The 25,909-nt window shown below is 44.3% G+C and overlaps 1 protein-coding gene across 1 annotated transcript in view; it reads left to right on the top strand.

The window, feature by feature from the left end:
• Window positions 1-16,469, top strand: part of smc3 (structural maintenance of chromosomes 3) — a 47,046-nt gene extending 30,577 nt beyond the window's left edge. Inside the window, 7 exon segments of the mRNA XM_034111270.2 lie at window positions 4,947-5,055; window positions 5,955-6,202; window positions 8,230-8,442; window positions 10,757-10,948; window positions 11,509-11,686; window positions 12,466-12,572; window positions 15,337-16,469. Coding sequence (XP_033967161.1) covers window positions 4,947-5,055; window positions 5,955-6,202; window positions 8,230-8,442; window positions 10,757-10,948; window positions 11,509-11,686; window positions 12,466-12,572; window positions 15,337-15,408 — 1,119 coding nt within the window. The 3' untranslated portion in view covers window positions 15,409-16,469.
• Window positions 16,470-25,909: the final 9,440 nt, after the last annotated feature.

Genomic DNA, 25,909 nt, shown 5'->3' on the forward strand with positions numbered 1-25,909 from the left:
GGCCATCTAAGCTAGTTTAAAGATGGCCCTGAGCCCAATAGAGATTGCCCTGAAAAATGCGCGCGGACGAAATGACGCACGAAGGGTTTGGGGGGCCTCCCCCTAGAAAATTTAGATTTTTGCAGGTCTTAGATGCTGTCTGGTGCATTCTCTAGACTGAATTATAAGATGAACCACCACAATATTATATTGTACAATTTCAATTTTATTCTTCTGTGTTTGCTCGCTTGCATGCCCTGCATAGCTATAAGAAATACTTACTCGCATTTTTTTTACTCAGACAGTTTCCATCTAGAAAAAAGTAGAAAAACATTACATTCAGTTATAATTGCCAAAACAAACATTATTTACACTATTATGGCCCCTGTTAAAAATGTTTGTAATGTTATCTACTGTAAGTTGGTCAAACGAATGCCTCCTCATCCGGAAGCTGACCGAGCAGACCCGAGCAGCAGTCGAGAGGAGCCGAGCGCATCTGCGAAGCACACAAAATGGCGACGTCAGAGTTCCTGTTAGCCGGCAAATCTAAATCTCTCCGGTCAAAATAATTTCCCTTTAGCGCAATACTGCTTCAGTTGCGCCACATATGTGGACAGACAAGAAGAGTATGTGACAGACAAGAATAGTCAACTCTAATGTCTAAACACTTCATGTGGAGAAAGAGAGTCCTGTGTGGGTTGATTGTGCGTTGATCTGTTGGTAATGCCTCGGGGTTCCGGTGGGCATGTAAACAAATGCATAATGCTGCCGCTATACCTTTGTGGCCTCACCCAGTTTTGCATAGCGGCACTTATTGTTTAGGTGTCTTTTAATAAGCAGGTAGTCAATCATTAGCCAGAATTAGCTGGATCTGATCGATATGGAGATAAACGGGAGTGAAGTCTAATCTGACGGGAGAGAAAGATCAGCTGCTGCTGACGAGTCGACACGCAGCTCTGCATAACCACATGCAGCGGTGAGCGGACAAAACACACACTTCAGGTTAGAATATCACACATAGCTATTTTAATTACCTCTCAAACTACCTGAACTAGTTATAGATATGTTTAGTTTTACTGTCGGGTCACTGGATCCGCATATGATACTGGCATAATAGATTGCTGATCGGGCAACCAGCAGGTGAGGCTTTCATTGCCCGAGCTAAATACTAGATGGCCATCGGGCAGTCGTTAATGTCGAGCCCTGCATTATTATTAAATGTAAGTATATTTCACAATTTAATGTTGTTCCGAGCAGTGATTCTCAAATGGTGGTACACGGACCCCGGGGGGTTCGTTGGGGTACTGCAGGGAGTGAGATAATAATAATAATAAAAAAAGGTTAATTAAAAAATACCATGCATGATTACCAAATAATCATAGTACCAATAATTAAATAGAAAATAAAATGTTATATTACATATTTCTAGAACCCACCAAGGGTTCAAGATCCGTTTCTGGTGCTTAACTGGTTCTTCTCTGTTTTTACAAGGTGTGGTCGTGTTTAGTCACTTTGCTCAGCGCTACTGCTTGTTTCATTTCATTTAATTTCAAACCTTTATTTAACCAGATTGGTCCCATTGAGATCATAGATCTCTTTTTTCAAGGGGAGACCTGCAAACAGACCTTGTTACAACTTTTAATGCCGTACTTGCCAAATATATCCTTAGTTTGTGTAATATGCATGAAGAGTTAATAAATCACACACTGATGGACAATTACTATATTGTAATCATATCTATATATATAATATATATATATATATATATATGATATATAGATATATATATATATATATATATATATATATATATAAAACGGACAAGTCAATCAAGCAATCTGATTGGTTCTTAGCCGTGATATACTGAGCGTATATCACGGGTAGAATTGTAAGTTACTTTTCACAACAAGTCAGTATCCCTCCGCGTCTGAGAAAAACAGTATACCGTTAGGCTGAAAAGCAAACTGCCTGCAGTTTGCTTTTCATACTGGAACAAGAAAGCAGCGGAGAAGTAACGGGGCAGAAACCCTCCTTTTTACGCAGCGGTCCAGACATACACATCAAACGGCAAAACATATTCAGTGTGCAGTTCCTTTGGCATAAGGGCAGGGATATCTAGATACTTTCCAAGGTCTGACATCATGAATTGAGCTACTTTTAAAGCAAGCAACGATGTTTTCAAATCTGTAATCAAAGAGGTCCGCAAAAATACTATCGGCCAATCAGATTGCTTGATTTGACTTGTCAGTTTTATAAATATATTTACATTTCTTCTGTTACGAAACAAACTTACAAAGCATAAAATGGAAACATTTAAGATTAACTTCGACCTCCGGGGGGTCTTACTATGGAGGAGTGGATTGAGCAGTGCCTATCTCCAGAAAAAAAAGCACCTAAACGACGACATGCAGAGCTACGCGAAGAGCAGGTAGACCAACTGGAAAAGTACCACCATTCAAAAGCTTTCTGATGCGGGTCTTGAAACAAAGCAGAGAAAGTATGACCGTTAGTGGCCACAGGTGCGAAAGCTCTCTCCAGAGCTACTGGAAGCCAAATCTCGGGGACCGGAGAAAGTGGGGCAATATTCTCACCACGCCAAGCAACAGCCTAGAACAACCTCAACAAGTAACCACGTAAGCCATGCTACTGATGCTGGACAGGTTTTCAGTGGGTGCAACATACAAATGAATGTAAATAAATAGCCAAATAATGAATCAACGCTCTCTGTCTAATATGTTCGCTAGCTGTTAGTGTTGTTGCATAGCAACCACCTCGCACTATGTTTCGCGCAGAAGGCAACGGAGGGACTATTTTATTTGGAACATCATTATTTACTAATAAAAACTATTTAAATTAGAGTGTATTTTTTTTTCATATTGCCACACTTGGTAACCGTTTTATAAAAGCAATAGCTCACTTCAGGCCGTGATATATGCTCATTATATCACAGCTAAGGGGGTTGTCGACCCTCCGCTTCGCGTCGGGCCGAACCACGCCCCTTAGCTGTGATATAATGAGCATATACCACGGCCTGTCGTGAGCTATTGCTTATATATATATATATATATATATATATATAGGCTTTTTCTATCAAAAAATGTCGGGGTCGGTCAGGGGGTACTTGGCTGAGAAAATGTTTCAAAGGGGGTACATTACTGAAAAAGTTTGAGAAGCACTGGTCTAGAGTATGATCTCTTTATTCGTTACTGAACCTCCTATTTGTGACAAGACGTGCGTGAGCCGAACTCTCCTCTATTTAGGGCAACTTTTAATACAAAAGTTGCCGACTTCTCATCCACGATGACGTCGCCTAAAACCCAGGAGGGATACGATCTAGCACTACACACACACACACACACACACACACACACACACACACACACACACACACACACACACACACACACACACACACACACACACACACACCTTTTGTCTAACACAGTTCTGTGCGCTGTTATGTTCAGTCATCGTTCTTATGTTGAACATGAATACATTTCATGTACGCATTTCTTCTTTCATAGCAATTTTCCTTCATACTTTCTTGCCGTGAAATAGGTCTTAAATTCTATTCAAAGTGGTCTTAAAAAGTCTTAAATCTGAGTTGGTGAAACCGGCAGGAACCCTGAAAACTGAAGTTGGGTTATTTTCTGTTATAACTAATGCTGTCAAAATTATCGCGTTAACGGCGGTAATACATTTTTTTAATTAATTGCGTTAAAAATATTTAACGCATGTGCAGAATGACCCGCCCCATACATCCCACCAGTGGCAGCGCCAGGGTATGGCTGGGGTAGGCTACACCCATACCAAGAAATGGCTTAGCCCCACCATGAAAAATTATGTTAAAGTAAGCAAAATAAAGTCCGCCAACTCGCGCCGAGAATTGCATAGACAGCAGTTAGTAAGATTGATTTCAGTAGCCACTTGTCTGGAAATACCGAAGACCAGAAACGGTTTTGAAAACTTTTGTCACGTAGTGATCGTCTTCTCAATAGAACATATTTGATAATGTCTTCTGGCCAATCAGAATCAAGATAACGGCGTGGTGTTGTTGCAGGAAGTCCCGACGGAGAATACTTTTGCTGTAGTACAGGTAACACACAACTGGTACGCAGGTTATGTGCGTAATCTGAAATGCGTACCGTCTCTTGTGTCACAAAGAGCATTTGCGTACCGACGTACTTGTGAAGCTTTTCCAGAAGGCGGTTAGATCACCGGACGACAGAGTCGGTCTCCGTGTGCACAGACAGGGCTGCTGTTGACGTCGGTCTGTACAACGGAACTGTGCCAAAACTACGCCAACCGGCTGCGGAGGGAGACTCCCCCCTTCACTGGAGAACTGCGCTAAAACAGCTGATCACAACGTTCACACTCTGTGGTCACGAAGTACTTCACTAGCCCCCCCCCCCCCCCCCCCCGTCGACTTTCCTGAAGTACTCCCCCGTTGATAGAAATCAACACGTAATGAATTAAGACCCCACGGTTTGATGATTGATAGGTGTGTGGGCTGTCTTTCATTTTGACACACAGAATTTTTTTATAATAAACATAGATACTGTATGTTAAATGGATATATCCGCCTTCTTTTATTATCTTTCCATTCCCAACAATATACATAAAGAAATGGCATATTTTGGACATAGTTCGAATGGTGATTAATCATTAATTACATTTTAAGCTGTGATTAATCTGATTAAAAAATGTAATCGTTTGACAGCCCTAGTTATAACAGAAAATAATATATACATCAACACATATATATATGTTGTATACACAATATATATACATTCTTGCATGCATACCCACCCAGTTCAAGGTTTTTGTTTGCAGCTGTTTGCCGATTCAATGAATGTACTTGCAGGGGATGTAAATACAGAGTCCTGGATTGAAGTCTTTACTTCACACAGGTCAGAAGAGAGGTGTTGGAATTTGAATGACCCTCTTTTTGTTGTGCATTGGAACAGGAGCTGAACGAGCTGCGAGAGACTGAGGGAGGCACCGTGCTCACAGCCACCACGTCTGAGCTGGACGGCATCAACAAACGTGTCAAAGAGACTCTGTCACGATCAGAAGGTGAGCATCGCACTAAAGATACAACACTGGGGGGGGGAGTGTAGCCTGAAACTTAAAGAAACAAGCTTTAAACAAAAAGGTGAACCATTAAAAACACTTTCACCTCAGTACCCTCAAACAAAACACAAATTGTGTGTCATTCACACTAATGCCTGAATCATTCAAATGTATAAGAGCGAGAGAGATATCATGATTTGTGGATTGAGTAATTGATTGAAGTAGCGCTGTTAAAGGAGTACTCGTCATTACTTGATAGCCATATGGAAGAGTGTATTTTCATAAACGAAACCAAGGTGCTCTATTGAGCCCAAAATAAGCTGTCATTGGGGAATTTAGATGTAAAAACTCGACGCTGTCTTCAATAGGATGGCACCACCAGCAGATGGTGAGGTTTGCTGTGATGTGATGGACTAATGTGGATAAAAAGCTGCTTCAGAGACAGCTTGGCTGATGGAATAAATGCTCTGCTGGTGCTGTGACTCAGATGAGGTTGATGGAAGGCAGTGATCCTGACTAGAATTAATTTGCATGAAATCATGTTTCATTACTGTTAATAACCAATTAAATACATATTCACAGCACGACCTCTTATTAAGTAGGCTTTATTTTCAAGCCTTTGTTACATTTTCCATTTATGATTCCGTGTTTGCTTTTCTTTTGTCTCTTTTAAGAAAGTTAGCATCCACATTAGTAGGTTTTTGATTAACAATATACATTTGAATTGAGTTCTTGGCTGCTGAATTAAAAATGGAACTCCGGCTTTTTCGTTCCTTTACAGTCTGTTTTGTTAAAGTTCCATTCAGTGGACTTTTTAAGAAAAAACTGTGGCTGCGCTAGCTTCTGTTTCTGCACTGATGATCACTCCTGTTGCACTGCCTCATCAAATGTCTCTTCCCCAGATCTTGATCTTCTGGTCGACAAGATCGAGGTCGAGATCAAGGACCACATAAAGAGCATGGAGCGCTGGAAGAACATCGAGAAGGATCAGAATGACGCCATCAACAGCGACACCAAGGAGCTGGAGAAGATGACCAACAGGCAGGGCATGCTGCTCAAGAAGAAAGAGGAGTGCATGAAGAAGATCCGAGAGCTCGGCTCTCTGCCTCAGGAGGCCTTCGAGAAGTACCAGACCCTCTCAATCAAACAGGTGCACGCACGCACGCACACACACAGTGGCTTTTAAGTTGTATTTATCAACCAGACAACATCACTCAGAACTGCGCTGCTGCAGTGTTTTAGTTTAAGGTGGATTTATATATTACGGCAAATATTTTCTTTAAACTGACCTTTCAAGATGGGTGCAATTTCTTTTGCAGGCCTGTCTTACAACAAAAGTCAGGTGCTCAAATTAACATTTCATTAGGATTGACTTTGTTCCGTTTATTCTGACCTTGAATACAACCTTTTTGTAATGTGCTTTCAATGTAAGCCATGACATACTCAGTCCTCTTTCTCTGCAACAAGACATCCCACAGCTAATCTACAGATGGTGACAAATCAGGTGGATATCTCAAAAGGGAAACAAATCAGAAAATGTTGTCTGTAAAGCACCGGTTAGTGACGTTCAAATGGACAGATGACTGACAAACCAAAAATAAAAACCAACAGGTGCCGACTATGAAAACATTAAAAAAAAGAAGCAAAAACGGATTTGATCATTATGGACCAATGTAATACAATTTAGTTTAAGTGTATAAGAAAAATAATCTTAATTATCCATGTTTCTTGCTGTTTTACTACAGTAACAAAAAGTAGAAAACAATTAACAACTTGAATTAAAAAAATAAAACGGTATTTTGTCTATACACCGTTCTCAATTAGAAGCCTGTCTGAATCGGTAGGTTAACCCTTAAGGATGTCCAACCCCCCAGCCCAATCAAAATCAGAATACACATTTGTTACAGCAGGAAAGAGACAAAGACAGCTTAACGTTAACTAAGAAGCATGCATACAACACATATTAAAGATAAACAAATTTAAGAAAGTTACACAATTTACAAAATACACATCTGTTCTGAAGATGTCACAATCTTCCATTATGTTCAAAACAAAACAATTTTAACATGTAAGAAAACACACACACACACACCACACACACACACACACACACACACACACACACACACACACACACACACACACACACACACACACACACACACACACACACACACACACACACACACACACACACACACTCTCTCCCCTCCTGCTCAGCAGTGACTCAGACACTAGTTAGTGCTCTGTCTCTGATTTATTTTCAGCCAGCTGCCTCTGGGAGACTGAGCTGAGGAGGTGTGTGTGTGTGTGTGTGTGTGTGTGGTGTGTGTGTGTGTGTGTGTGGTGTGTGTGTGTGTGTGTGTGTGTGTGGTGTGTGTGTGTGTGTGTGTGTGTGTGTGTGTGTGTGTGTGTGTGTGTGTGTGTGAGATCTCCCCTCCTTGACAATGCTGGAAATAGCCTCACACTTTCTCATGAACACTCCGTATAATTAATCGCTCTTCACAGGACTCAGCTCCAAGGAAAGATGGTGCCTTTGATTGCACAAGTGGGCGAGGGGGCCAAGTAATAATGCCACTTGCTCGTGTTCCCTCGGCCATTAGTGGTTCAGACGGATGAATTTATAGTTGGAGAGTTTGTAGAGTGCGTGTCACTTCGGATCGAGGCTAAGCTGGCTCTTAATCAGGTCATGTCATCTTGAGATATGAAAATAATCTGGCAGCATACTTTGAAACATGGATCCGAATTGATGTCCCTGTTAAAGTCAACAAGTGGTTTTCAATGGAGGCTCTAAGATATTTATATACGGCACATTCTTTAGCTTTGTAAAGAGTTTCTCAGCTGATGATACACAGGTTTGATAGAAGAATTGTTTGGATGTTTTGGGCTGGAAAAATCTCAAATGAATTAAATCACCACAAGATTTTGTGGCAGTGCAAATATAAAGACAGTCAAAATAATAATATAAAATTAATTGTGTTTTCAGAATCTTTAAACATGCATAACATTTTCTGAAACAAGTGTCTCACTGTATAGAATTTACTCAACAGAAAAAAATGAAACATTTAAAAAATATGCAAGGCTCTGGACACAAGTTCATTTCCCCCAAAAAGTACAACCGAGTCTGATTCACCCATAAGTTATTGATTAATCTTTTCTTTCTTTCCTCCCAAACAGTTGTTCCGTAAACTGGAGCAGTGCAACACAGAGCTGAAGAAGTACAGCCACGTCAACAAGAAAGCTCTGGATCAGTTTGTGAACTTCTCTGAGCAGAAGGAAAAGCTCATCAAGCGCCAGGAGGAGTTGGACCGCGGTCACAAATCCATCATGGAGCTCATGAACGTCCTGGAGCTGCGCAAGTACGAGGCCATCCAGCTCACCTTCAAACAGGTGCGTGTCTGTTCAGAGTCCACTGACATCACATGTGCTCAATGCTTGGCAATAAAATATGAGCCTGGTTGGCAGAACCATGGTAGCCTGAGTGCCCTTTTGAATATGTTTAAATTAGGGCTGTCAGTCGATTAAAATATTTAATCGCACATTTTTTATCTGTTCTAAATGTTCCTTAGAGGAATATTTTTCAAGTTTTTAATACTCTTATCAACATATGAGTGGACAAATATGCTTTATGCTAATGTTTATTATCATTTGAACAATGACAAATATTCTCATGAATATTAAACACAACAACCTCTGAACATTACAAATATTCGCCTCAATTCAACCTGGAACCTCTCTCATACAATAATACTGTGTGTGTGTGTGTGTGTGTGTGTGTGTGTGTGTGTGTGTGTGTGTGTGTGTGTGTGTGTGTGTGTGTGTGTGTGTGTTGTGTGTGTGGTGTGTGTGTGTGTGTGTGTGTGTGTGTGTGGGTGTGTGTGTGTGTGTGTGTGTGTGTGTGTGTGTGTGTGTGTGTGTGTTGTGTGTGTGTGTGGTGTGTGTGTGTGTGTGTGTGTGTGTGTGTGTGTGTGTGTGTGTGTGTGTGTGTGTGTGTGTGTGTGTGTGTGTGTGTGTGTGTGTGTGTGTGTGTGTGTGTGTGTGTGTGTGTGTGTGTGTGTGTGTGTGTGTGTGTGTGTGTTGGCTCGTTGGAGCTATGTGCAACTCAAGGCATATATGCTCGAACGGGAGCTGCCTGGACGCTGCAATCATGTTGCGCACTATCCGAGCTGAGTGTGCTGACTTTTCGTACAATGTCTGGCTTCCTGCATAGAGTCAAGTGCTCGGCGCAGTTGTCGGCGAAATGTCGCTCCTCTGTTTTCATTTAAACAGCTCCTTATATCCGTTAGCGCAGCTAGCTAGCACCAGATGCTAACAACAACAATACACGTAAGGTCTCTCTCTCGTTCGCTCGGGCCACACACACAAACATACACACACCCTCCCGGTCCTCCCGATGGCCAGTCGGTGAGCGTGGAAGTGTGGTCTGCCACAAGCAGGCGGCAGGAGCGGGGCTGTCAGCATCAGCTTGTAGATGGTATTTTAAACTCGATGCGCTCTGAAACTACGGGGCGGCCGAGGAAAAAAAATACACATGCGTTAATCGCGTTAAAATAATTAGTGGCGTTAATTTTTTTTTGCGTTATTAACGCGTTAACTTGACAGCCCTAGTTTAAATACATGCATGTTTTCTAACACCCTTGGTTGTAGCTGACATTGGCCCAATGACATAATATATCCAAGTCAATGTCAGTGTATTTATAAAATGTGGCCCTTACGGCCCGTCCACACAGCGGCGTGCGTTGACGCTTGGCGGTGGGCGTGTCTGAAGCTTGGGGATTTTTTCACATGAATCTCCCGCCCCCGACATACAAAGCAATAGCAATGTTAAAACGAAGTAAACTGGAAACGAAGTAAACTGGATATAAAATCCCCAAACAGGCGAAAACCTACCAGTTTCACCCACTGTCTCTGCCACCTCCCTCCATGCCTCGCTCCTCCGGTTTGTTTCCCGGTAGATGAACAGAGACCGCTATAATGAATTTTCCCTCAATTTTTTGGAATATGAGGAAATGACCTGCCTCAGCATACATGCGGTTTGATTGGCTAGCGCTTGTACTGGCAGATTTGCATAAACGGGATTTCATTGGCTGACGCCTCCGTCGAGGCGTCAAAAGTTGAACATTGCTCAACTTTTGAAGCCAGCAACGCTCCACGTCGCTTCCCAAAATGCAGTTCGGCTAAAAGTGACGTCACCCCATCCCAAGTGAATGGGCAGAAGCGTTGGAAGCTTCAACGCACGCCGCTGTGTGGACGGGCCGTTAACGTTACGTTTTGCGATATCAGACTAATGAAAAAATACGAGTGGCTCAGTTTTGTTCTGCTTCAGGGATGCAGGTATTTATTGTATAACAGTAATACAGGCACAACTACAACTGTTATTTTTAGACTTTTTAGATCTGCATAGTATTAAAGACTATCAATAATATATTGTTGTATAGGCCATACGCCTTTCGGAGATGGATTTAGATAAATAAAAAAACTGACATACAGTAATAGCATGAAAATAAAACAGTCAAATTCTAACCGTAAAGCTGTTAAAATGCAATATCATCTGACTGCAGAACAAATATTCAATCCAATACATTAGTTCCCTCGAAATGTATTCTCCTATTTTTACTTTTAGAAATCATTTGTTATTGTCTCAGTCCAGTAGATGACTAATACTCACTTTGTTCCTCTTTTTGCCACGCCTTCTCTCCCTCAGGTGTCGAAGAACTTCAGTGAGGTTTTCCTGAAGCTGGTGCCCGGAGGCAAAGCCACGCTGGTGATGAAGAAGGGCGACGCAGAAGGCAGCCAGTCTCAGGACGAGGGTGAGGGCGGGGGAGACAGTGAGAAGGGCTCGGGCTCCCATAGCAGCGTTCCTTCAGTGGACCAGTTCACCGGAGTGGGCATCAGGGTAACGGGCTCTTTCTGTTATATGTTATACACTTTGTCTGAATTTTGTTCCCCTTATTTTATGAAAAGTGATGAATGTCAAAGGCCTTTATGACGATAACAATTTTTTAAAACTCACTATATGGAGTGTTTTGTTACTTAAAGCCAGTGGTAACGTATTGTAAATTGTTAAGAAGATGCAGAAAGATGAGCATTTCTTGAGTTACTTATATTTGTAAGGACCCACATTCAAACTGAGTTAGGGCCAGCAGTACAAGGATCTCACTGTACACGTAGTGTATGAGGGGTTTCTTGACTTTTTGTCTGGGGAAAAAGGAATGTGCATTTCTACCAGGGACCAACCTGAAATCAGTCATGTAATGATTAATAGCCAATTCTTTTCACTCTAAATCCATCCGCATCATTTTAAAATCTCCCATAACCCCATATTAGCGTTCCTACCATCTGTCAGATCGTGTGTCTTATCAGAGAATTTAGTAATAAGGAGACGATTAAGTGAAATGATCAAGTCTCTGCTTTTTCCTATTCTGGTCTAAAACATACCTCCCCCGCCCGTTGCAGGTGTCGTTCACAGGGAAGCAGGGGGAGATGAGAGAGATGCAGCAGCTGTCTGGAGGTCAGAAGTCTCTGGTGGCTCTGGCCCTGATCTTTGCCATCCAGAAGTGCGACCCCGCTCCCTTCTACCTGTTCGATGAGATCGACCAGGCCCTCGACGCCCAGCACAGGAAGGCTGTCTCAGGTAACGCGGAAGTATACAAATATGGAGAGAGGGAATTAAGTAAATCTCTTACATGTAGTTAATCCCGTCAAACCTCTGACGGCGTTGTAAACATGTGCTGAAGAGGGAAAAACCAGCTGAAACACTGGAGCTTAAAGCCTTGTTTGCCTCCTCTATAAATCTTTTGTTTTGAGAACAAATTGTTCCGCCTCAGCTGCGTAAGCAACAGAGAGGGCGAGATGTGTATCTGTGTTGCACTGTTGTAGGTGGTGTGACTGGAAATGCATTGAACATGCTGTCCCATATGTCATGGTCTCAAACAGATGAGGCAATAATCACTCCCGTACTGTATTTTTTGTATGTGTTTTTTTATGTTTTTAAAGCTGTAACTTGCCTTTTGAAAATATCTTTTGTTCAGTTTTTGATATGCTCCTTATTGCTATACCAAAGATATTTTACCAGTGTGCTACCTTAGTCCCCGGCAAATTTGACCTTTGCGCTGGTTTTGACTTTGTAGGATAAATGAATCCCTATGCATTTCTGTCCACTGTATCACATTCACACCTAACAGTAACTTCAGTGGCTTGTTGTCATAGTGTCCGACCCATGTCAATTCGAAATGCATGGGTTCAGATTTGGTGATGTTGTATAGGAAGGATACATATTCTTAATTTAAAAGATTGTTTTTTCACTGATGATCACAACAGATTATCATTGTTTCCCATTCTTTGTGTGAAAGCCTTAGCAAATATAAGAGTCTTCATCCCTCTTTTCTCTTTGTGATTGCCCGTCTGTTTCAGACATGATCGTGGAGCTGGCCGGCCACGCCCAGTTCATCACCACCACCTTCAGGCCTGAGCTGCTCGAGTCCGCTGACAAGTTCTACGGAGTCAAATTCAGAAACAAGGTGAGTCCACAAGCAGTGATGTACCTGAACGCGTTCAATGAACGATCGTTCATGAACGATCGTTCATGAACGCGTTCATATTTTGGGCGAACGTGAACTGAACGTACTGTATTTCCGCTAGATGAACGTAATTGAGAACGCGTTCATTCTCAGCGCTGTATAACGGCGTTCAAAAGTGCGTTCATTCTCAGCACTGTATTATAACGGCGTTCAAAAGTGTGCCAGATTTCATATGCCTTTCAGCCGAAAACCCAGTTAAAACACACCGTAAACAGGCTTCAAAATAATGCGGAAAACCACCCAATCTGGCAACAGCAAGCTGCCTGTGACGCGTACGCGCCTGTCACCCCTGGCTGTCGCACTACAATATAAATATACTAAATATATCAGACTCCTCACAACAAACAATGTGGAACCGCGGAACCGGCGAGCATTGAATGAATGAATTAGTATGGACGGAGCCGAGAGCAGCTGCAGCAGCACTCGCTCAGAGTGAGACTCTACGGCAGTGGTGGGGAACCTCCGGCCTCCGTCCGTATACGGCCCGCGAGACAATTTGGTACGGCCCTCGAGGTAATTTATAAACACACGCAAAAAATAAAAAAATGAAAGAAATCTAGACCGCAAAAAAATTAAACAAGCGAGTGCCTGTTTTTCCTGGCCAAGGTCAGGGTCCTTGAACACAACACGAGCCTAACGTGTCATCACGTGGTATATGTCTCGACTGACAGGGGTGCAGTTCTGACGGAGAGCACCAGAACGCCACTCCAGCACTTCAGAAATTGCAGTACCGATAAGTCCATACACATGCCGCAGTTTCTGCGTGGCTGTGTCTTTAGTTGAAAGCCCAGTGGCGATCTGCTCATCTGTCAGACTGATCAGACAGTCAATAACTGTGTTGTTATCATTAGCATCTGGTTAGCTAGCTATGCTAACGAATATAAGAAGCTTTTTCTACAACCAGTGAGGTAAAGGCACATCTTTATATGATCATTATAGTTATCAAAAAAACAAGAGAATAAAGTAAACAGGTATAACATACTATAAGACAGTTATTAATAAAGAAGAATACAGTTTGAAAGGGGAGTGATTTGTCAAATATCCATAAATTAAAAGAAAATCTGCTTACAGTTGTGTTTGGGTGTTGAGAGATGTGTCCATAGATCTCCTAATGTTGCTCTCAAAGTGCAACAAATCTTGCCAGGGGAGCATGCCCCCCGGCCCCCCCTAGAGGAGGTTAGGTCCCCCCCCCCCCCACCCCCCCCCCCCCCCCCCCCCCCCCCCACACTTAAATCATGCACACATCTTGTGTCCATATCTTTCTGTTTTGGTGGTCACGCCACACCCTGCACGTGCATGCATACGCGAGTCATGGTGAGATATCTGGATTAAGAGGTTGCTTTTTCTTTGCACAGAATGAAATGAATGGGGTGTGATTTTAGTTTTTTTAAGCAGAGGTCAATAACTTGTACGGCCCTCTGAGGATATTGTAAACATTGAAATGGCCCATTAACATCGTACAGGAGACAAATAATAGCTCGCAGCAACGTATTGAAAAAATAACTGAAATATAAATTAGTTCATTTTTGAAACCATGAACTTTAGTTCAACATTTTGAATTATGAACTATGAACTGAACTAGTTCATTTTAAAATGTGTGAACTGTGAACTGAACTAGTTCATGTAGAAAGTGAACTTTCCCAACACTGTCCACAAGAAAGAAATCCGGTTGTTGTTATCTTATCTGAAGAGGTTATAACATGCAGGGTTCGTACGGGTGCTTGAAATCCTTGAAAGTGCTTGAAATTTGACGTGGTGTTTTCAAGGTTGGGAAAGTGCTTGCATTTTGGGAATGGTGCTTGAATTTGGGATAAAGTGCTTGAAAATGTAAATGCTTTACTTCGCTTTTTAGATTAAAAGAAAATAAAGAAGTCGGAGCACGCTTAATTGCTTCGATTTACATAATACAGCTCCGCTCCGGCCTTCCCGCGCTATGCGCGTGACCTGCAAGTGTTTGTGTTACGTGTGACCTGGGCATTCTGATGAGAGTGATAGATGACTGTGTGCCAGGAGGTTGCAGTTTCAACGAGCGTTGGCTAGCAGAAGACAAATACAAGCCATGGCTAAGACGAGGGTCAAGCCCACGAGTAGCCTCCTGCAAAGTTTGCAAAAAATAACGATGGGAGAGTCTGCGCTGATGAGCCACATGAAAGGTACGCCGTAGTAGAGCATTTTAGATTAGGCTAACGTTGCATGTTACGTTTGTTGAAGCTAACGTTAGCGAGCTGAATAGCGAACTCCATGAGGGATAATAATAATAATTGCAGGGGACAATCATTTCAGAGGAGCGTACCTATGTTATGCGTGTTACAGTCGCCATTCTGCGGTGTTCAGAGGATGAAGCACTCACTTGTAATTCACACGGCATTTCGTGTTATAGTCACGAAATATAATCTATTGATTCGACACAGAACGATTTTAAAAGCATTGTATTTCTACTGGTAGTATGTTTCGTGCCTAAACAAAGTGTGTGTGTGTGTGTGTGTGTGTGTGTGTGTGTGTGTGTGTGTGTGTGTGTGTGTGTGTGTGTGTGTGTGTGTGTGTGTGTGTGTGTGTGTGTGTGTGTGTGTGTGTGTGTGTGTGTGTGTGTGTGTGTGTGTGTGTGTGTGTGTGTGTGTGTGTGTGTGTGTGTGTGTGTGTGTGTGTGTGTGTGTGTGTGTGTGTGTGTGTGTGTGTGTGTGTGTGTGTGTGTGTGTGTGTTTAGGTGAGTCACATCGATGTGATCACAGCGGAGCAGGCCAAAGACTTTGTGGAGGATGACACCACCCATGGTTAAAAGCCCTCAACTCTTCAGCCTCCTTCGCCTCTACAGTGCACTGTGAAGCTTGAAGCCTTCCACAACAGAAATATCTTGCTCTATACACCAGCCTCTTTTTGGCTTTCTGTTAAAGACAAACAATGCAGCAAGTGTTATGCTTCTCTGACCATCCACCAAGACTGCAATAGGATTGGACATGTTTTGATATGTTGGACATGTTTTGATAACATTCGGAATACCCCAGTGTGTAGTTAAAACTACACATTTGATACAAAAAAAAGCATGCAGGGGCCACTGTTTTGTCCCATTCCCTGCATTGCTGTGCCTCTCGTGTAACAACCACACTCTATCTGACAACTGACAAAACTGTAGTTGTTTAACACTGAATCATTTTGTCGAAAGAGGTCCTTAAGAAAATGTTCTGGCAAAAAAAGTCTTGAGCCGAGTTTTGGTAATCTGTTATTTGCAATGCCAGAGACCCTCTAAAATGTCTTCATGACCTTTTCAGACAGCAAATAGTCTTCTGTACAGTTCTTTTTTTATATACGACTTGGATGACGATTGTTAAAAGTGGAGATTGGAGGGTCTCGTAGTTCTCAGCTTTAGTTGTCACCCTGTTCACTCTGAGGTTTCTGTAATGTATACTCCTGAAACATTGCTAACCTTTATTTGTCATAACCAGCCACACAGCTTCAAGTGTTTAAAGGTTGTGGTTCCTTTATTGTTGTTTCTGTAATGTGTTATTTCCTGTTTTTAGGTAATTTAAGTATATGAAATGTTTAGTTCCAAACAACAGATATCCATTGTGGAATCAAACGCAGCTCCACAGTCGACAATTCAAAAGCAGAAGATATTCAGCAATGGTTCCATTTCTATTTGGGTCCTGAAATAACTTCAGGAGTAGTTGTGCTTTTCTGGAATGCCAAGTTGTAATTTATCATTTCCTTACTGTGTGAATTGTTTGGGATTAAACTCCTCATATGTTGCACCTAGTTTCAAATCTACTTTTTAGATGTTTTGGTTCATTTATATGTAACGAGAAAACTTACAAAAATAATAAAAATATTTTTAAAATAAAACGATGTCATGTTTAATAAGGCCACTAAGAGGTGCTGTAACACTGTTAGTTGACCTCACATTGACCAATACATATTTATACAGTGAGTTACAACAGGGAGTTTAAAGAAATGTATGATGCATTGTTCAAGGGGATTTTACAGAATTGTTTATTTAAATATTAATCTAAGATGATGTTGCTGACAGTACATTTTGAAAATGCACACAAATATTAATAGATCCTATATAGGATCTAAGCCCGAGGACAAAACACCAAATAACACATGTTAAATAGAAACCTAACCTTATTGTCTTCATATCCCATAAGAAATCTACCTGGACATTGTGAAATACAGTAGGCTATATCTCACGGAAATTAAAACATAATTATAAAAATAAGACTATAGAATAGAAGTTATTTTACTTGATATTTTAAACAGCTATTCAAACCCTTACCCCGCTAATCTATCTGTCTACAAGTCTCATTTTCTTAAAAGCAAATATACAAAACGCAACACCAACCTTGCGGTCATCATGGTCTACATTACTACGTTTGAAAACTAGAACGATATGTAATGATTTGCTTTGTGTATTTTTGGTTGTCTGAATTGTATTGTATTCTGTTTCAAAGCGCTCTCGCTCTCTCTAGTAGCATAGACTGTATATTAAGGGTCGACCGATATTCCGCATTTGACCGATAATCTGTATCGGCCTTTTTTTAATCAAATTGCCAATTTTGGCTCTGATGCGGCCGTTTCTCTGGCTGCAGTCACCACACGATCTGATAGGCTATTACTGAAGTGTCAATCAACACTGAAGATTTTCCGGTCAGGAGCCAGTCAGAGAGGCGCGACCTTCTCAGATTACAAGCAGCAGCGCCATATCGACTGATGGACTTCCGTTGTCGTAACTCTTCTATCTATATGGCACTGACATGCAGGTGCGAAAGAACGCAGACGTGAGAGGTTTCTCAATACTCAAATTTCCCCTCCTCGACTCCTCGGTCCTCCAGTAGTGACCCGGAAATGAATTTCAGCGCGCCATTTTGAAGGACATCTCATTTCTCTAAATGCACATCGAGGACAAGCCCCCAGGAAGTGCGCCGGACCCTGATGGAAATATTCGTGCTGGCCAAACGGCGGTACTGCACATCCGTTTGGTTGCCAGGCCCGGAAACACTTTTTCCCATTGACTTACATGGGGAAAGAATGATCTGTAACTCGTTGGATAATTTTTAAAAAACTAAATAAACTACCCAGTATGAACACTTGTATAGCCCTTATTAAAAACATTCGTTCCTCAAGTTGTAAAAATGTGCTAATAACGTTATTCTGAGAGTTATTTCCCTCGGCATTATGAACGCGCATCTAACCCACGGGACCGTGCCGCCCGGCACGTTCATGTTACGTGTTCAGCACTACATGAGTTTCTCTTTACCCATGGATGCACAATAACAACGGACCCATATCGCCTTACTGCCAGCCCACGGAGCTGTAATAATGGATATATTGCAAATTTTTGCTGTAATTCATCATTTGTAAAATATTATACTACATGGGCTGTATGATGTAAATCTTGTACCGTAAATGTTGTATTAAATAAAGATAATATTACCGACGTAGATTAACGTTCCTGTAGCTTCTTATTGCACTAACAAGTTTATTGCACTGTGTGTGTATATATATATATGCAATAATTCTTTCATGCTAAATGAAGCTCTGTTGGATATCACTAGATCCTGTTACAGCATAATAGAAGTACATAACGATTGATGTGTACATTAGCATAATTACTAGCTAGCCGCTAGCTGCTAACTGCATAATAACAAGCCATTACCATGCTGTCATGAACGCACGGTGCTGTTACGTGTACGCAAATTGACGTGCTTGATGTGAACGAGCATGTTGGTTAAAGTTGCGCATGCGCTATGAACGCACATACGGGTACTTCTCAGGCATGCCGGGTAATCTGTGACGTTTCACTCGCTCAAAAGTTGGGCCATTTTATCATCATGCGCTCATGAGCAACTCTCATAGGAATGAATGAGGCCCCGCCTCCCACGCTGTATCCAGTTCTTATTATACATCCATGATCGAGGACCGAGCATCGAGCGTCGAGGAGGCTCTCTGGAGGAGCTCTAACCGAGGATACACTGATGGTTCCTCCACGGCTCCTCCGCGGATGCATTTCCGGGAATGATGGAGGCGTGACGCATGGCCGGACTTATCTCAGCCAATGACAGCTCTGCATGCATCCCCTGGATATTATTTTAGAAATTGCTTTCATCGCGTCACGATGTTTCCAGAGAGAACAGCTGTGAGGTCCGTGCAGAACGCAGAGCAGTGTGTAAAATATATATCACTCAGTATAACAGGCCTACATACTCTCTGTATTTGTATGCTGTAGTTTAGTAGATATCTACAAACAAAGAGTCGATATTTTTCTAAGACCATTTAGTGCTTCACATAATAAAATACACAACGGCTGTATAGCCTGATTAAGCTTTAGTTAGGTGTGTGTGGTACAGTGTGTAGGTGTGTGTGGTACAGTGTGTAGGTATGTGGTAGGCCTACAGTGTGTAGGTGCGTGTTGTACAGTGTGTAGATGCGGCGGACAGACGGGTCTCAGTTGGTTTGGTGTCCTCTGCTTACTTTTAATACTTGTAAATACAACTTTTGACCCATAATTCAATTCCCCATTTTCAGCGACCGGGGGGGGGGGGGGGGGGGTATATCCAGTCTCTGATTGTGTTACGTTATTATGAGAGTGCTCTCATACTTGTTTGATTCTGAAATTGTATATATTTGTGTGTGTGTGTCCGCATATGTAGCCTGTTATTGTCTCATTATACCGCACTGTCAATGAATCTAAATAAATGTATTTAGTCATCATGAACACATCTGTCCATCAGACAGAGGGCTGCTGTGCCTCCTGTCATCATCAATGGACGTCTCTTTAAAATGACTGCTCAGAGGAGAGGAGTTCTCATTTCTCTAACCGCCTGCTGCTCAGTCCTCCGCTCCATCTCCTGTGGGCGGGACTAAGTATCGAGGAGGGGAAATTTAAGAATTGAGAAACCTCTACAGACTGAAGCAAGCAGCAGCGCTGAGCGGCAGAGCAATACATGTTATTTCGAAGGTAAGTCAGTTGAAAGCCGAAGTTGCAAAAACACCACGATCTTATGATCCAATTCTATCAGTTTCCCACAGACTGTATACATAAAGGTTTCCCCAGTTACACAGGGATGCGGAAGTCAGTCAGAGTTGGGGGTGCGTGCAGCGTCTCGCAGCGGAGTAACTGGTGCGGAGCACTAGTGTTTTGCAGTTTGCTAGCAGTTTATTGGGATTGTATGCTAGATAGACAGGCATTGTTATGATATAATAAATTAAGCTTTATTGTTAGTTAAGCATGTCAGCCTGCAGCCCCACTTTTAACTCTGTCTCTCTCTAACTCATTGCAGATGGCTGCACTAAAGAAAAGGGCACAGAGATTAAACCAGTTGTAAGATGTTTAAAAGTTCATTAAACATAACATATGCTTAAATGCATTTCAAAGAAGTTGTGTTGGAGTTTGTGTTATTCTACATTTTGACACCAACATTTTCTGATTTACTGCAAATGTATATCGATTCCAAATATCGGTTATCGGTCTCCTTGATTACTAATAATTGGTATCGGCCTTGAAAAAGGCATATCGGTCGATCCCTACTGTATAAAGCTCTCTAGCCATGAAGAGTCGTATGGTATTAGTTTTGTGTCATCAAGATAAAGCAACACTTTCTCAGTATGAAAGCGGCACCCTTGCGGCACGTGCGCGTAATTCTCGCGGTAGGTGCGCAGCAGTCTCGCGGAAGTTCTTATTTTTTGTACTTCGATTGTGTGGTCTGACCTAAATCTAATGTTTGTTGGCTTTTTATTGATTTATCTTTAAAAGAAATACACGGACAGGCAGCTATACATCTATTTTATCAGCAAAATATCAAACTACCCAACCTTTCTACCCTTCTAAAACGATTTCTTTTTTGCTTATATATTTGCTTTTTATTCTATTTACGTGCACAGCTCCCTAACTATCTTATACATACCTAAACATTTGAAGAATAATGCTCCCTCAAACTCTACGGTCCATTGACACACTCTAGTGGTGTTATTTAGAGATGGACATGAGTTATTTTTTAAATCCCTTAGTGAGCAAAGTAGGAAACTAGCAACAATGCTTGAGGAGAGATAATTTATCGACTTCTTCCATACAGCATGTATCAAATATTTATCTGTTCTTTTGTTGAGATAGAACTACAGACATAACATACTGTGTTGCTAGAGTGGCCATCATCCCACTGCCTTCTAGTCCCGCCTCCATCCGAACCACTGTTCGAAATGGGGGGAGCCAGGCTCCCCTAAAGAGGGGGGGAGCTACCCCAGTGGCGGAACTGGGGGTGGCTGGCATTGCGGTCGGACAGTTTAAAAATCAGCTCCTAAATTCTAACCCTATCTCCTATTCCTTGACCTCTGAGTGAAACGTCACGCGGTTAAGGGATTGGAGAATTCAAAAGGACTTAGAAGAGACTGCGGTACTTTAGAGAATCCGAATGCACTTTCACTATCCGACGTGTTTATGATGCGCCAGCGGACGTCATTTTGAAATGTTGACTTTATTTGATCATTTCAGTAAAAACTAACATTAATATTTCTCTTTTTGATTATAATACTGATCAACGTTCAAACAAAGCACTTTGGCAACTTACCACATATGTTTTAAAATGCTTAATAAGCACCGTAACTTTCATGATATAATTTTCTCCGTCATAATCGTTTGTTTCCGTGAACGGCCGACTGTTGCATGGGAGCCTGCCTGCAGACCTCCACTCTCAGGACAGTTCCGGTGCAGACCTCCACTCTCAGGACACCTCCACTGTCAGTACAGGAAGTGACGATTCTGACGCGTTTTTTTCCCCGCCCACCGAAGGACTCGTTTGAGATGGAAGTTTTCAAGAGACTCATCACGGAGGTGATGCACTTTGGGTCGGCCTTGGTCAAGCCCTTTTGACCCCCCCAGCCTGGTTCTCCGTAAAAGTTTTCGCTCAAATGACACCATGCAGGAATGTCACGGGAGTTGACAGGGGACTCTGCCCTCCTCACGAGTGCCTATTTTCGGACACTTTTTTTCACTTTTCCCCGGTTTTATTATTTTTTAGGCTATTTCACCCGGTTTCTACCGGGGACATTGCCCCGTCTCGGGTGTCCCCCCCACGGCCTGTGTCCAGCCCCCCCCCCCCCACTCATCCATATATTAACGGATTTTGACCATTTTTGTTGCATTTTTCTCCTCCCACTGATCGAATGGCAAACACGACCCCACTGTCAGAGGGCCTCCTCCACGCCGGCTCGGCCTAGTGCCGGTGCTCTGGCGGTCGGTTCCTCCGAACTGCGGGTTCAACTCTGATGGCCAACTCTGATCATGGAGCCTGCCTGCAGACCTCCACTCTCAGGACAGTTCCGGTGCAGAACTCCACTCTCAGGACATCTCCACTGTCAGTACAGGAAGTGACGATTCTGACGCGTTTTTTTCCCCGCCCACCAAAGGACTTGTTTGATGGAAGTTTCAAATCACCGCGATGCCGGCGCGGTATTGAAAATGTTCATATTGATATTTTTTAACTCTGGCTTTGTAATAAAAAATATGGTGTGAAACGAAAACAGCCAAGCCTTGCAGCTTTTGGATTCACAAGAGGAGTCTAAAACTGACAACGTGAACGGTACAACTTTTAGTTGGCCGGCTGTAAGAGGCGGTCGAGTTTGACAGCTCCACACAGAGGGCCCTGAAAAAAAAAAATAGGGCTCCCCCGAAAGCAATGGGTAATTCGAACACTGATCCGAACTATCATCTAGCCACCATCATCAGAGTGCATTCAAAAAGAGACAGATGAGACAGTGGGTGTTCTCATTCATAACACTCAGTTTCGATTCTCACTATGGGATGCGCCCATCGCGGAGCAAACAGAAGCATCAATCTCATTACGGCCAATCCTGATTGGCTGGTGATCTTGACGTCAGCGTCAGGGGAAATCACCCCCTATAAGTAGCCTGCGCCACGACGCATGCGTCATTCAAACACCTCTTCTCGCTTCAGAGCACATCTCACAGTAGCCGGGCAAGCTTCACTGTCCACAGACTGAACCCAAATACCCATTTCGGTCGACGGGCGCTCGCCGGCTACTCCTTCTGCTTCGCAGAAGACGGTAGTACTAACGCTGTTAGTATTTAAAATCGACCTCGCCCTTCTCTTCCCCGGGAAAGTAGGTAGGTCCGATTTTTTAAGCTAGCAGCACACCTGTTGCAAGCTCGCTCCCTCTCTACCGACCGACACCACGGTAGCGAGGAAGTTTTCTTTTCTCCTTTCCACGGAGGGGAAAAGGATTAAAAAGGAGCATACTGCCACACCAGTCCAGTATTCTCCGGGAATAAAATACCCCACCGTCCTTTTTCTCCAGATTAAGGACAAGGTGGTTTTAATCTTTTCTCCCGTCCCACCTGTCGAGAGTGGGCCCTCTCCACGCCACGAGGCGACCAAGATGGACGCCCCTCTCCCTCACACCAGAGGAGTCAGGGACTCGGTGGCTCCGACAGGTCTCTTCGTCCTGCCTCGGGCTGGAACACGCCCGAGGCGCGATCGACAACCCCGGCTCATGCGGACATTGTGTCCGCTTCACCGTTAAGAGCCTCCGCTGACGGTTAGCAAGACAAGCTAGCCTATCGGACAGGACCCCCCCCATGTTCACGGACCCGCCGGCCGGCAGTCAAGACATGGGGGTGTCCGCCACAGAGAGTGAACCCCTCTCTGTGTCGGTCTGGGGTTCACTATCTGCTATGGCTATAGAACCGGAATCCCGCGCCCTGGCAGGCCGGGACCCGGTGACGGCAAGACACGCGGGAGCGGTTTCCCGCGCTCCACCAAGCTGGGGCTCCCGGTTAGACCTCACCATGGTCTCACCCGCGGAGGATGTCCTCGGGCTGGACTCCGATTCCTGTCCGAATCGGATGAACAGGAAGAGGACACCTTCATGTCCACCGGCTCAGGCTGCAAAGCCTGAGGCAAGTGCTGCTCTCCCGGGCGATAGCGCACCAGCTTCGCCCGGTCTGAGCATGGACCCTGCAGGCCGTGTGCAAACGCGCTGCGGTCAGACTCAACGTTCCGTGGCCTGAAATGGCCAAGGAGACCTCCAGGTCCCGCTACGAGGGGAAAACACCTTCCCCAAGCAGCGGGCAAAAAGAGGCAACTCCTCCCGGTCTTCCCGGAAATGTTGGATGAAGTGTCGGTCTCGTGGAGAGACCGGCCCTTCAGCAACAAGGTCCCAATCCAGGGTGCCTCCTCCCTAGACTGCGACGGAATGGAGAAGCTCGGCCTGCTCCGCATGCCGCCCATGGAACCGCTGGTAGCGGCTCACCTTCTACCAAAGGTGGGCCCGTCACCAAGCAGGAACCCCACGCTGCCAGCAAAGTCGGACCGTTTTCAGTCAGCAATGACTGAAAAGTCCTACAAAGCTGCAGCGTTGTCCGCCAGGGCCCTGAATGTGTCCTCGCTGCTAACCGCCTACCAAGCGGAGCTCTGCGAGGACCTGTCGGGTAACCCGGGGGCAGCAACTCTGGACGAGATGGCAGCGGTCACGGACATTTGTCTCTGTGTCCAACGCTGCGCCGTCCAGGCCACGGGCAAGGTAATGGGGATCATGGTGGTGCAGGAAAGAGCGAGATGGCTCAACCTCACCACTCTCCCAGACCGGGAAAAGGAGGATGTGCTGGATATGCCCATCGTTCCAGAGGGAATTTTCGGCTCCGCTCTCGCCTCCATGCAAAGGAGGTGTGAGACGAAAAAAGAGGGAGGACGAGGCACTCCACCTCTGCCTCCCTCGAAGGGTCCAGCCGCTGCTTTCGCAGCAGCAGTCCTCTGCCCAGGCTGCCTCGAACTCTGCTCGGTTTAAAGCACCGAAGACGCAGAGGCAGCAGCCCACCCCGAGTCCCCAGCCAGGCTGGAGACAAGGGCAAGCTGGCCTAGAAATTCTCCGGTTCCGGCTGCAGCTCAGGCTCAGCCAACCCAGAATTTCGGCCAGCAGTTGAGGAAGAAGAAGCGAGCGGCGTGACAGCCCCTCCTTCTTCCCTCCGTGAATGTGTTCCCGCCGCCTCGAGAATGCCTAAACACCATCCTCAAGTCCGCACCAAACACATGTCACACGTTGATTGATTCCTCTGTCATAAAACATTTCCGCTGACGCATCTCAGGCTTCAGGCCGAAGCTCAAAAAGATGAAAAGAAAATCAATAAAACCAATAAACAGCCGCCGACGGGTCTGTGAAGGCACCACCGCCACACGGCACGCGCAGTGCCGGCTGGGGCCGTGAAGGCTCCACCGTGACACACATGCGCAGTGCCGGCTGGGAGCTGTAAGGGCACCACCGTCACGCGCATGCGCAGTGCTGACTGGAGCCGTAAGTGTGACATATCAGCTGGCTCTAAGGAGCATACAGCAGGAGATACTCATGACATCTGCCTGGGTTTCTCAAAACAGTTACACATTATCGTTTTCCACAGCCCAGAGAGAGTCAACCCATATTCTGGAGAGAGGTTCTCTCTCTCCTAGAAAGGAGGGTTTTATCTATAATGCCCGCCGAGCAGAGTCAGATTACGCAGACAAATGTCCTCGTAAAGCACCCGCTCAACATGGGTCTCATAATAAAACTAAACCCCGCGCGCCACGGCGTGTGGAGAGTATTGGTTATTATGTAATGCGTAGTGGCACAACACCCGACTTTTCTAGTGCGAGACGCGCCTACGGGTGCTGTCCTTTCACGGAAGTTGGTCACCACGGACGCATGTCAGACAGGCTGATAGGGTATTTACGAAGGTCGCCGGTGAGAGGTCTCTAGAGCAGAGACCTCCAGCGGGCGCACAAATCACCCGGAGCTTTTAGCGGTGTTCCCCACCCTAAAACGCTTCCTGCCTTCTCTCAGAGGACACCATGTCCTCATGAGGACAGACAACACGATATCGTGTATGAACCGCCAAGGGAGGTTGCGTTGTCTCCAGTCACACACACTGGCACACAAACTGATCCCTTGGAGCCGGCAGACGTCTCCTCTCTCTGAGAGCGACACAGGTACCGGGAGTGATGCACCTCGGGACAGAACTACTGTCCAGAGGTGCACCACTCTATGCAGACTGGACTCCACATCCAAGGATCGTGAGTCCGCTGTTCGCATAAGAAAAAATGCTCAATGACAGCTGTTCTCTTTAATGCACGATTTAAACGCACTGTTAGGCGAGGACACACTTGTACACGATTGACCTCCGGGTCCTCTGTACGCGTTCCCACCCCTGGCTCTGTTAATGCCCCGGCCACACGAGGACGAAAACAGCTAAACGCATAGGATTAACACAAAGTAAACGCAAAAAAAGCTTCCGTCCACACG

This window comes from Pseudochaenichthys georgianus, chromosome 1, assembly GCF_902827115.2.
Source record: "Pseudochaenichthys georgianus chromosome 1, fPseGeo1.2, whole genome shotgun sequence".
In the NCBI taxonomy this organism is placed as follows: domain Eukaryota; kingdom Metazoa; phylum Chordata; class Actinopteri; order Perciformes; family Channichthyidae; genus Pseudochaenichthys; species Pseudochaenichthys georgianus.